Raw genomic sequence first — 12,894 nt, forward strand, 5'->3', positions numbered from 1 at the left:
AAGGCACTTACTGCGCAAAAATAAATAAATATATTTGTGTAACATTGATAATATGGCTGTATTTGGACATAATTCATCAAATTAAAACCCCTTATAATGCTAATTCCTGTATAACGGTGATAAACCCTATTTTACCAACACGCTAAGAAGAATAACATTTTATTGCTGTTGGTGCATTTATGTCACTATATAAACACCTCTTTATCAACTTAGCAGAACACATCAATGCATATAAGGGCCGAACTGGTTTTCTTTATATATTTCCTGAATATATATAAGATACACATTCGTACGTTGTTTGTTCGTCCAACAATCGTTGTACTGGTAAGTAGTGATACATTTTCTGTATTTTTAACCGACTTCGAAAAAGGAGGAGGTTCTCAATTCGTCTGTATGTATGTTTTTTTTTTTTTTTTATGTATGTTCATCGATTACTCAGCCATTTATGGACCGATTTTGAAAATTCTTTTTTTGATGTATTGGGTTGAGCTCAGGGGTGGTCCCATTTTTTTTTCAGAATTTTATTCCACCCCCAAGGGTGGGTAAAGGGGTAAAAACAGGGGTATAAATTTCCATTTTGGGCACTTATCAACCGATTCTTATGAAATTTATAACGTAAATATTGTTATTATAACAAAAAGATATGATGGTGACCTTGAGCTGATCTGATGATGGAAACGGAAGGCAGTCAAGGGAACTCCTCAACGGTATATAGCAACTACCTCGTGTTTGGGCTCGAATGATTCGTATTAACGAGTAGGACATATTGGTATCATTTGCATCTTACTTTTGATTGATAATTATTGCAAATAAACTAAAAATAACAAAATAAAATAATAATTTTAAAAAAATTAAAAACCGACTTCAAAAAACCACTAAAACGTAAGAAATAATTTAAGGTTTAGACCAATCCTAGGTCACAGTATAAATATACCTAAGCAGGTACTGTTCTTTTTTGAAGTTGGTGCCATATTTCTTCAGATTAACTACTTTGTCACTGCACCAACATCAAAAAAGAACAGTACCTGCTTAGGTATATTTATACTGTGACCTAGGATTGGTCTAAACCTTAAATTATTTCTTACGTTTTAGTGGTTTTTTGAAGTCGGTTTTTATTTCTAATACTAACCTATTTTATCTTAAACATTGACTCTAATTCTACAAAAATAAAAACCATGAAGTAAAATGCTTCACTTTTCTAATAATACATACTCTGCCTTTATTTCATAATAATATTATAACATATAAAAACCATCGTTAGATACTTTTAAACTATGTATGGAGAAAAGGCGTTGGCAATGCCGTTGAAGTGGGCGCACTTGTGTGAATTTCTATACATACGATACCGAAAGGTGGACGCTTACCTTAAAAGTACTTATCTAACGATGGTTTTTATATTTTACTAGCTGTTCCCGCGCGCTTCGCATCGCCTTAAAAAGTTTTCCCGTGGGAATTCCGAGATAAAAAGTATCCTATGTTCTTTCCCAGGGTCTAGACCGTATGTATACCAAATTTCATTCATATCCGTTCAGTAGTTATGGCGTGAAAGAGTAACAGACAGACAGACATATATATATATATATATAGTATATTATATAGTATAAGTATATATATATATATTATATATAGTTACTGTATATATTATATATAGTTACTGTATATATTATATATAGTTAGGATAATATACTTATGAAATAAAGGTAAGTAGGCCTTAAAAGATAAAAAGCACATACCTTTAATTGGCTAACCCTTTGACCACGATGACAAACCTAACCAACTGTGATATTTACCACCTTTTCTACGCTATGTGTGTTCACGATAAGAAGAACACTGTAACTGCCAGTTTCAATAACTATCTATTGATGACTGGTAGTTACTTTCATACTATTTTGACACATCAAAAGTTACGAGTACAACCTGTTAAAATCGTATGAAAGTAACTACCATGCAGTCATCGGTTGATAGAGTTATTGAAACGGGCAATTAGTGTAAATTATTTCCGATAATCAAAATTTAGTGTCAATATACTACACTACAATTGTCTGCTTTCCAGTTTCCCTTCATCATGATGAGCAAGGTGTTCCTCCTCTTCGCCGTGATCGCGCTCCTGGCGCTGACGCAGACCGCCGAGGCCTGCTACAGCTACGGCTCCGAGGTACCTATCATCATCAGCTAATCATCCACTTCTGGACTTAGGCTTCTCCTAAGGAGCGGTGCAACAGTCTGTCCTTGGCCTTGTTCATACGGTTAATTTAGTCACTATCAGCCTGTCTAAGGTCAGCTCAACGGGCCGGAGGGCTTCACACGCTTGCCGATTCTTGGTTTCCATTCGAGAACTCTTTTACCCGAACGGTCATTGGTTCACTGCCATTTCAGCTTGCAGATGTGCAGTGAATCTGGCTGTTGTGTCGAGAGTCCCGGGATCGAATCTGGAGCTGCTATTCAGAATCTCCTCATAATTTTTGAGCCCTTGACGGAAAAAGAGGGGTGTTTGAAGTTTAATGTGTTTGTGTGGTAGCGTAGCTTCCAAACGGCTGAATCGAATTTATTTTAATTTTTTTAGGGTCTAAGGTAATGTAAAGAACACTCAGGGTAGTGTTCTTAGCCATGTTTCATGAAAATTGGTTCAACTGACTTTCAATGTTGAATGTCGAGGGTTTTTTTATTTTAATAAATGTATTTTCTAATACATCATCATCATCTCAGGCAAATGTGTCCGGCCCACTGCCATTTCAGCATTTTCTAATTCGTAACATTATTATTTCCAGTGCAACCTGATCACCGGCGGGTGCTGTGAAGGCATGAAGTGTGTCTGGGCGATGTTCACCAAGGCGATCTGTTTAGATAAAAGTTATTAAAATAAAGAAGTCGTGATTTTTTGTTTTAATTAAGGCCTGTTATACCTACCTAAGCAATGTTTGTAAACCTAAAAAACAGGTTTTACTGTTTTAATGGGCCAAGAATGCATAACAATATAGGTGGGGTCTTGTAATTGCAATAAAATATATACATAGACCATCAACAACTATAACTTCATATTATGTATAGGTATGGGAGCGCATCCATACTATTCCGTACCACACTTTCATCGCTGAAATATGGGTGTCATCCGCAAAGGCAACCTAACTGATAGTACCAGATATAGGTACAGACAGGCAAAGCAGAATAAAAGTAAACACCTACACATTTGCTTTAGTAAAAATAAACCAAAAATAATTATATTTTATTTATTTATTTAAGGATCACAAAACAGATAAGTTACACTTTTAAAAACAATTTAAGAACTAGAGTAAAATTATTGTAATGTGTACTTTCTAAATACATGCGACCACAACACGAGTAGGTAAGTAAAGAAAACTTAAATGTAAAATAAACAGACTTATTTAACTAATTAAATTGATAAGTACCTTAAGTTACATTAATTAGTGATACTTAAGTATAAGATTTTTGCAGCTGATAATGCAGTAAACAAAAAAAATAAGTGCCTTGTTTAGATAAATTACTGTTAATAAAGTACCTACGTACTAGGTTTTTGTAGCTATATCTGTAAACTAACTATAAACTTATAATTTAGAAACATGCGAAATTAATTGTAGTTAATTCAGAATTTTAAGGATTTTATGGCTGAAATAGAGGTGGAATATATATCAATATTATCTTTTAATTTATTATACAGTTCCATTGTTCGATACACAGGAGCATGCTGACCCATATTAGTTCTGGAGAATGGTAGGTCAAAAGGATTTTGCTTAACGACTCTGCCTTTGACTTTAGGTACGTTTAAGCGTATTGCTTGTAGAAGGTCGGGACAATCGATCATGCCATGCAATAGTTTAAATAGGAATATTAGATCATTACGGTCTCGTCGTTGTTTTAGTGTGTCCATTTTAAAGTAGTCCAGTCGTGTCGAGTATGAAGTAAGTGTGCGACATAAGTTTTGACTGTAAGATAAATGATACATAAAACGTTTCTGAACTTTTTCTAGCCTGTCACTGTGTATTGCGTATACGGGGTTCCATGCGGGGCTGCAGTATTCTAATATAGACCTGACGTAAGCATTGTAAAGTAGCTTTAATGTTTCGGGTTATATGCTTGTTTTTGTTTAAATGACCAGGATAAAAGGTTAAAAGCATTGTGTTTGTAGGCGTACCTAAATGTTTAATTTTTTTATAATAACACATTATTGTTGAGGACAGAAATGGACTGAGGCGGAAATGAAAAACACCAATTCGATCTACTTCCTCAACGAGAGGGTATATTGTTCACAAATCACACACACATAGGGAAATCACAAAGGTTAAAGAAGAATTAAAACTATACACTATTGTCTGTATCACAGTTCGATTCACTTATTTATACGAGTGTCCATATCACAGTTTAATTCACTTATTTATACGAGTGTCCATGTCACAGTTTAATTCACTTTTCACTTGTCACTTTGTCACTTCCGAGAGAGGGGGCCGGGGAGCGGCAGTGCCGGCTCGACCCGGACCAACGACTTGTGAAGCGGCCGCGGCGAGGGCGCTGGCGGCGGTGGCGGCAGCGGCGTGACGTCAGCGGCGGCGGCGGTGGAGGCAGCGGCGTGACGTCAGCGGCGGCGGCGGTGGAGGCAGCGGCGTGACGTCATCGGCGGCGGCGGTGGCGGCAGCGACGTGACGTCAGCGGCGGCGGCGGTGGAGGCAGCGGCGTGACGTCAGCGGCGGCGGCGGTGGAGGCAGCGGCGTGACGTCAGCGGCGGCGGCGGTGGCGGCAGCGACGTGACGTCAGTGGCGGCGGCGGTGGCGGCAGCGACGTGACGTCAGCGGCGGCGGCTGTGGAGGCAGCGGCGTGACGTCAGCGGCGGCGGCGGTGGCGGCAGCGACGTGACGTCAGCGGCGGCGGCGGTGGAGGCAGCGGCGTGACGTCAGCGGCGGCGGCGGTGGAGGCAGCGGCGTGACGTCAGCGGCGGCGGCGGTGGCGGCAGCGACGTGACGTCGGCGGGTCCCGCGGGAGTCGCGGATTCCGCGGGGTCGCGGGAGTCGCGGATTCCGCGGGAGTCGCGGATTCCGCGGGGTCGCGGGAGTCGCAGATTCCGCGGGGTCGCGGAAGTCCCAGCAGCTGCGACGGGTGTCGCGGTGGAGGGCGCTGCAGCGGGCCGGATGGTTGCCCGGCTTTTCCTTGAGGCGGCTTCAGGTGGCTTCAGGTGGCTTCAGGCGGCTTCAGGCTTCTTGAGGCTTCTTCTTGTAGAGGTGTTCCGGTGGCTGCTGAGCTGCGACTGACTTTTCCAGCCAAAATGGCCTCCCTTTATACTTGGCCGAGCGCTTGAGACAATGGGCGCTCGCTATTGTTTCAACGAGCGCCGCGCTCGGCCAATCAGAGCATCGCACGGGTGGGAAAGAGAAAGGAAGTGTGCGTGCGAGGGGGACGGATTCTTCGCTGTCCGCAACAGTCTCCCCCCGGCGTATATGGAATGAGCCTTTCTTAATTGGAGGACGGCGGGGAATTCGCACCTTGGGCGGTTTCTGTATTAAGGACGGCCAGTCGGGTGGCTGGCCGCCGGAAAACTCCTCCCTTCGTCTGCACGCTGGCGCTGCGGACGGCACCATCCGGTCCCGGGAACGTGGCTACCACTCTGCCTCGGGGCCAGGTGTTTCGTGGCAGGGAATGGTCCACTACGATGACCAGGTCTCCCACCTGCAGGTTGCGCTCCGTGGATGGGGAAGAGGAGCGCGGAACCAGGGTAGGCAGGTACTCCTGTACCCAACGGCGCCAGAAAGAGTCGGCGAGCGCTTGCACGCGTCGCCAGGCGCGCAGGTCGGTTGGCTGGCAGGGTCCGGTTGACGGTAGGCCTTCCGATGACCCCAACAGGAAATGGTTGGGGGTCAATGCCTCGGGATCTCTCAGATCGACCGAGACGTGGGTCAGCGGCCGGGAATTGACGCTGTGTTCGGCCTCCGCCAGGAGCGTTTGCAGCAGCTCCTCCCTGGGAAATTGTTGGTGGAGCACAGCCTTGAGGGCGGTCTTGACGGAGCGAACCAGTCGCTCCCAGGCTCCACCCTGGTTCGGGGCGCCCGGGGGAATGAAGCGCCACTCTGTCCGGTGGCGCAGGGCTTCATCTTGGAAGGCCGGCTCCCAGTCGGCGTAGGCGGCCCGCAGCTCGGCGTCGGCACCTCGGAAATTGGTGCCGTTGTCGCTGTATATGGTCTTCGGCCATCCGCGTCGTGCTGCCATCCGGCGCAGGGCCATGATGGCGGAGTCCGCCGAAAGGCTGGCCACCAGTTCCAGATGGACGGCGCGGGTGGTGAGGCAGGTGAAGAGGGCTCCCCACCTCTTCTCGTGTCGTCGGCCGACGGTGACAACCATGGGGCCGAAATAGTCCACCCCACAGTTTGAAAAAGGCCGCGTGAAGGGGTCCAGCCTGGCACGCGGCAGGTCTCCGATTGGTGGGGTTCTGGGCATGGAGCGCGTCACCATGCAGCGGGCGCAGCTCCGGGCGACTCTCTTGACCGTCGGCCTCAGATGTAGGATGTGATATTTCTGTCGCAGGTTGTTCACCACCCGCTCGTTGTTAGCGTGCTGGGCGGCCTCGTGCTCTCGCTGCACGAGGAGGGTGGTGAAAAGGTGGCGGCCGTCTAGGATGATGGGCCGCTTGGCGGCAGGGGGTGCGGTTGCCGCGGAGATGCGGCCGTCCAGCCGCAGCACACCATCCTCCAGGATTGGGCTCAGGTGAAACAGGCGGCTCGAGGGGGAAATTGGACTCCCGTGCAGTGGCGGCTGGTGCCTCAGATACCCGGTGGTGCACTTTATGGGTTTAGTAATTTTTTGGAGAAAAATAGATTAACATTACAATTAGAAGTAAAAAAAATATAAGTATATTTTACCTTATTTATTGACGCGAAATAGCTTCTCTGCCGAAGCGAAAACAACACACGGAAAGCAAAATAAAGCATTTAGTCTCTCACATCCACATAACCATTTCTTTTTATTAAACATTTCACTTTTGAAAATTGAGGTAGGTAGGTCTAGGTACTTATAAGTTTCATTTTTTGTTTTGCACTAAAGGCCGAGGCGGCCCAGCAGATTTAATGTCCAGTCTATTTTGCAATGTCCTATTGCTTTTTATGAAGTCAATATTGTATTTTGCACTCATTTTCACTCACACACACACATACACACTCACGAAATCTTTACTACTTTCTTAGTTAATAAGTTATTAGCAAATTAATTACGTATTCGCGCGCGAAAGGTGAAACTGACAATGACATGACAAGTGCATCGTAGGTCAAGCCACCGGTCAAGGCCACCGCCCGCGCCTCCCGAGATTCCCGAGTCCCGTGGCGTCATTCGTATTATTTCGGCAATTTCCGGTCGCGTGCGGCGCACGAATTTATCCTAGAACTGCATACATTTTGTACTGAGCATCTTCCGTCTCACGCGCCGGGCGATTTCCATCCTGTTTCATACTAGGTGTAGGAGCTCGCGCCGTGCGACAATCCGAGCGCACGAGGCCGTTTTTGTTCAAGCAAAAATAAGATCTAATTCTTTCGCAGTAGAAATCAAAATAGGCCAGCTCGATTTAATTTAACTCGTAACGATAATCAGATTTATGTAATTTCTGTTTGGGGTAGGTATTACGGTTGTTATATTGGTATTTTTTGTGAAGTTTTTTTTTACACGTACCTAGTATGGTATAGGAAGAAGGAAGGTACATATTTAGAAGGTTTTTAAATGGTAGTGCGTTGCACGGGCGCACTTGAGGTGCAGCCGCCACTGCTCCCGTGGCGCAGGCACTCTATTTCCGTGGCGAAGCTCTCCGCCTGCACCTGCTGCACCCACAGCCGCTCGGCCCTCTCGATGTGGCGCAGCTCCACTTGCTGGGCCCGCTTGCGACATCGGTCTAGGAATGCGAGCACAACAGCAGTGGCCCGCACCAGAGTCTCGTACCGCGATATGCGGGAAATGTCGGGAAGGTATGGGGAAATGGGAACGGCATGGCTGGCGTAGGTCTCCGCGCTCTCTTCTGATGGTTGGATGGGGGCCGGCCACTCCGAGTCCGGTCCCCGGAGGAAGTCCGGGCCGACGAACCACCGGTTGGTGCTCGTGCCCGGGGAAAAATTGGGGCGGGTCGCGTCGTCGGCGACATTCATCGCCGTGGGTACCCACCTCCAGGCCTCTGCGTCCGTGTACTCGGCGATCTCTCCGAGTCGGTGCGCCACGAAAGGGGAGTAGCGACGGGCGTCCTTTGCTATCCACTGGAGCACCGTCCTGGAGTCGGTCCAGTAGTGGACGGACTCTGGCTTCCAGCGGTGCTCCCTCTGCACCATGTCTGCGAGGCGGGTCCCAATCACCGCCGCTTGTAGCTCCAGCCGTGGGATGCTGAGCGCCTTTATGGGCGCCACCTTTGACTTGGCGGCGGCGAGAGTTACGGCGATGCTGCCATCGGGGTGTTCCACGCGCCAGTACGCGGCAGCGGCGTAAGCCACCTCACTGGCGTCGCAAAAAACGTGCAGCTGCCGGTGACCCTGTGTCGGGTCGTAGCATCTAGTAATCTGTAACGAATCTAGTTCGTCCAGGGCACGGAGCCACCGCCCGAACGTGGCAGCCTCCTCCTCCGGAAGCGGCTCGTCCCAGTCGAGTCGCATGCGCCACAGATCTTGCAGCAATATCTTAGCTGTTATTGAAAAATGGCTGAGTAGGCCCAGGGGATCGAAAATGGACATAACTGCGCTCAGCGCCTCCCTCTTCGTAGGGGCGCGAGTCTGGGCTCGTACTTCAGTGGGCACCCTGCACATGCTCGTGGAAAACGCGAGTTGGTCCCGGGCTGCGTCCCACAGCAGTCCCAGGATCTTGGAATCGCAGCTACTACCGACAGGCAGCATAGCGGGTTGGCGTGCGTGGAGCTCCTCTGGCACGTCCCTCAGCACCGCAGGGTCGCTGCTACTCCAGCTTCTCAAGCTAAAGCCCGCTTGAGCGTGTACGTGCCTCAACTGGTCCACTACTTCTCTTGCTTCTTCGGGGGAATTAAAGCTGTCTACAAAGTCGTCCATGTAGTGACTCTGAGTTACGGCCCGGTGTGCCAACGGGTGGCTGGCCGCAAAGTCTTCTGCATTCCTGTTGCGCACGCTGTGGGCCAGGAACGGGGAACTGGTAGCACCGAAAAGCATTGATGCCATACGGAACTGCCGAGGAGGGCTCGAGCGGTCGCTGCCTCTCCATAGGAACATCTGTGCAGGCTGATCCTCTGGCCGGATTTGAATGCGCAGAAACATTTCTTCTATGTCTGCACAGACCGCGATGGGCAGCTCTCTAAATCGGAAAAGTACTCCAGGAAGCGATAGCAAGAGGTCCGGGCCTTCCAAGAGACAATCGTTTAATGAAATCCCTCCGGCGGTAGCGGCGGCGTCGAACACCACACGCAGCTTTCGGGGCTTATTAGGATTGTGCACCGCGAAGTGAGGGAGGTACCACCTGCGGGGATGAGAGGCCTCTGAGCCATCGGCAGGTATAGCGTAACCCTTAGTGAAGAGGTTATCCATTTGCTTTTCATACGCCGACCCGAACACGGGATCCCGGTCGATTTTTCGCTCAATCGCACGCAGTCGACGTAAGGCGGATTGGTAGTTCTCCGGCATGCGCTGTCCCTCCCGACGCCAGGGAAGGCCGACCTCGAAACGTCCGCCAACCCGTCGCACCGACCCCTCGAACAACTCCCGAGCTCTCTTGTGCTCGGGAAGTTCCTTTCGGAAGGCAGCAACTCCCAGAGCGTCCACAGCGAAATGGTGCCTGACCAGCGCCTCCAGGTGGAGGTCGGAACCGCAGGAACTCTCAGAAGTTGTGTGGACGTGCAGCACGGTGTCCTCTCGTGACTGCAGGAAACGGCGGGGCAGAAGACCGTGGACGATCCAGCCGAGGGGGGTAAGGGAGGCGGCTGGTTGGTCTCTGTTGCCGGTGCGGAGGTCATGTGAAACCATCAACGGCCACTGGTCCATCCCTATTAGCAGGCGTGGTGTAGCGTCCTCGTAGGTCAGGTCATCCATGCCTCGGAGGTGGGGAAAATTCAGGGCCTCTTGCGGCACGGATTGCTTCCGCAGCTGTAGCCGGGAAAAAGTACGCGCTTCTATGCGGTACTTTTCGTTGGAAGTACCTTGTACGGAGAAGGTGACGAGGTGGCTCCTGGAGTCACCTTGGGTGGCATTCAGGCCTCGAACACGCAGGGGCTTCTGGGGGCCGGTCGCGCCGATTTCCTCGGCGAGTTCTTCATCGATCAGGGTGATCGTGGAGCCTTCGTCCAGCAGCGCATAAGTGTCCACGCTGCCGGAGGGCCCGGTCAGGGTGACCTTGCACACCTTCAGCAGCACGTTTGGAAGGGAAGAGGAACATGCAGTATTTACTTGCTCGGGCTGCGGAGCTGATGTCGGGGCGACACCAGGGACTTGGTTCTCCGGCGCACGGGAGGTGACTCCCCCCGTACGGGAGCGGCGTCTATACCTTCTCGACTGTGAGGATGTCGAGTGTGGTGATCGGGGCTCTGGCTGGGCTGACGTCTGGCCAGACGTCTGGGGTGCCAGCGGAGGCGGCGCGGTTGGCGCCCGCGACTTTCCATGCAGGAGTCGGTGGTGGGGAAGGGTGCAGCCATCGAGGTTGCACTGCGGCGCCTTGCATTGGTCTTGAGTGTGTTTCTCACCAAGACATCGGAAACAGAGATTGGACTCCTTCATCCACTCCCATCTCTGGTGGACTTCCATTGCCAGCAGCTTCTTGCATCTAGTCAGTGCGTGGCTGCCACCGCAGCAGCGACAGCGCGGTACCTGTTCTGCAGCGACCGCGATGAAATCCCGGGGCTGCGTCGACTGGTGGTACGGGGCGGGCTGGCGATACTGGACAGGTTGGCGGTAAGGAGCAGGCTGGCGGAAGGGAGCAGGCTGGCGTGCTGGGGTAGGCTGACGCGGTGGAGCAGCCTTGAAGAGTGCCGAGTACGGGTTGTTCACGGACACCGTATTTCTCGCCGTTATCGACGCTTGCTCTTTCAGGAAATCAGCCAACAGGGAAAAGCGCGCTTTACCTTCATGGCGATGAGCGTCGCAGTAGAGGAACCAGGGCCGGGTGAAATCAGGTCCTAGTTTCGACACTACATCCTGCATCATGATAGGGTTTGTCAGGTAGCCGTGGTCGTTGTCTTGCGTTCTCAATGTATGCTCTACACGACACACGGTGGATGCAAAGGAGGAAATGTCCTTAGAAGACGCCTGCGCCTTCAGTGCGCGCAGGGAATGTAGCCGGGTCAGAGCGGTATCTATGAAAAACTCCGGACATCCGTATTCCATCTCTAGGTAAGATAGTACCTCATACGGGTCAGCGTCGTCCTTCAGCAACAGATAGTCGATATTGCGACTCGCCTCCCCCCGTATGCAGCGGCGGAGCTTAGTAATAAGTTCATACCGGGTGAGCCCGTACATCCTTTCTGCGTCGGTGACTGCGGCGCGGAATTGCAGCCATCCAACTCCGGCTCCATCGTTACCAGTGAAAGTGGGGAACTCACCCGGGAAAACTTGCGGGAACGTGGGGTAGGAGGCGTAGCCCATTCTGGGCCCGGCGTCGGCTTGAGTCAGTGGTGGAGCACAGGCGGGGCGGGAACCATAACACTCCTCACGATGTTCACGCACATTCACTGGCACTGGTACATCGTCGCGGCGCACATAGTGGGCACTGGCGTCGCGACGTTCACTGTCATTCACAAGCACTGGGATATTGTCGCGGCGCACATAGTGGGCACTGGCGTCGCGACGTTCACTTTCGTTCACATGCACTGGAATATCGTCGCGGCGCACATAGTGGGCACTGGCGTCGCGACGTTCACTTTCGCTCACATGCACAGGAATATTGTCGCGGCGCACATAGTGGGCACTGGCGTCGCGACGTTCACTTTCGCTCACATGCACAGGAATATTGTCGCGGCGCACATAGTGGGCACTGGCGTCGCGACGTTCACTTTCACTCACATGCACAGGAATATTGTCGCGGCGCACATAGTGGGCACCGGCGTCGCGACGTTCACTTTCACTCACTGTTACATTAACATTTACTGTGTCACTCACTTCAGCGTCGCGACGCGAATATTTAGCATCACGACGTTCACTAACATTAACTGTTGTCTGGTTCACCCAGTCGTCCAAGGCCTCTGCGGCACAAACACTGTTCGCACCGCGGACACTGCCTTGGCTGCTCAGTTCTTCCATGTCGAGCGCGAGGCGGCGCTGAACTTGCGCTTCTTGCAGCTCGATTTCTTTACGTTCGATCTGAAGCTTAGCTCGCGCCAGCTGGGTGAGCTGCTCATCTGCAGCGATCTGGGCCAGGCGCATGCGTGAGGACACGTCGGAATGGGCGACGGAGGTCCCTCGCGGCCCCGTCTCGCGACCGGCTACCATAGGGCGGTAGAGCGGTGCGTCAGACGGCCCGGCGAGGGGGAATGAAACCGCGGGTGCGGCCGTGGATGGAGTAGCCGTGGAGGATACGGCTGGCAGGAACGATGGCGCGGAAAGCGCCACCGTGGATGGGGCGACAGAGTCCGTGGTGATGGAAGGTGAAGCTGGCGGCTCGTCGAACACCCGAGTTGGAGGGATCGGACGATCACCGTTCTGCGAGCGTGTCACCACCATTTTTAAACTTCACTGCACTTCACGAAACTTCACTGACACTTCACTGACTCTATCCGGCTCGAAGGACCAAACTGTTGAGGACAGAAATGGACTGAGGCGGAAATGAAAAACACCAATTCGATCTACTTCCTCAACGAGAGGGTATATTGTTCACAAATCACACACACATAGGGAAATCACAAAGGTTAAAGAAGAATTAAAACTATACACTATTGTCTGTATCACAGTTCGATTCACTTATTTATACGAGTGTCCATAT

At 50.7% G+C, this 12,894-nt stretch overlaps 1 protein-coding gene and 1 long non-coding RNA gene across 2 annotated transcripts; one reads left to right on the forward strand and one right to left on the reverse strand.

The window, feature by feature from the left end:
- The first annotated feature begins 220 nt into the window (after positions 1 to 220).
- Positions 221 to 2,874, forward strand: LOC125488748. Its single transcript, XR_007266464.1, has 3 exons — positions 221 to 324; positions 2,054 to 2,155; positions 2,769 to 2,874. It is a non-coding gene; the product is annotated as an uncharacterized LOC125488748 (long non-coding RNA).
- Positions 2,875 to 5,460: 2,586 nt separating this feature from the next.
- On the reverse strand, positions 5,461 to 12,635 carry LOC125488797. The gene is made up of 2 exons (XM_048622278.1): positions 7,725 to 12,635; positions 5,461 to 6,780 (listed from the first exon to the last, which is right to left on the reverse strand). The coding sequence occupies exons 1-2, from the start codon at positions 12,633 to 12,635 to the stop codon at positions 5,461 to 5,463; spliced, it is 6,231 nt and encodes a 2,076-aa protein (XP_048478235.1).
- Between the last annotated feature and the right edge of the window lie 259 nt (positions 12,636 to 12,894).

The sequence above is a fragment of the Plutella xylostella genome, chromosome 7, assembly GCF_932276165.1.
Source record: "Plutella xylostella chromosome 7, ilPluXylo3.1, whole genome shotgun sequence".
NCBI lineage: Eukaryota > Metazoa > Arthropoda > Insecta > Lepidoptera > Plutellidae > Plutella > Plutella xylostella.

What these genes read in the sequence shown, in the direction of transcription:
- LOC125488797 (XM_048622278.1), bottom strand. Translation starts at nt 12,635, where the DNA reads ATGGTGGTGACACGCTCGCAGAACGGTGATCGTCCGATCCCTCCAACT. An exon ending in GCTGCACCTCAAGTGCGCCC is followed by an intron (nt 6,781 to 7,724) that starts GTGCAACGCACT and finishes AAACCCATAAAG; the next exon opens with TGCACCACCGGGTATCTGAG.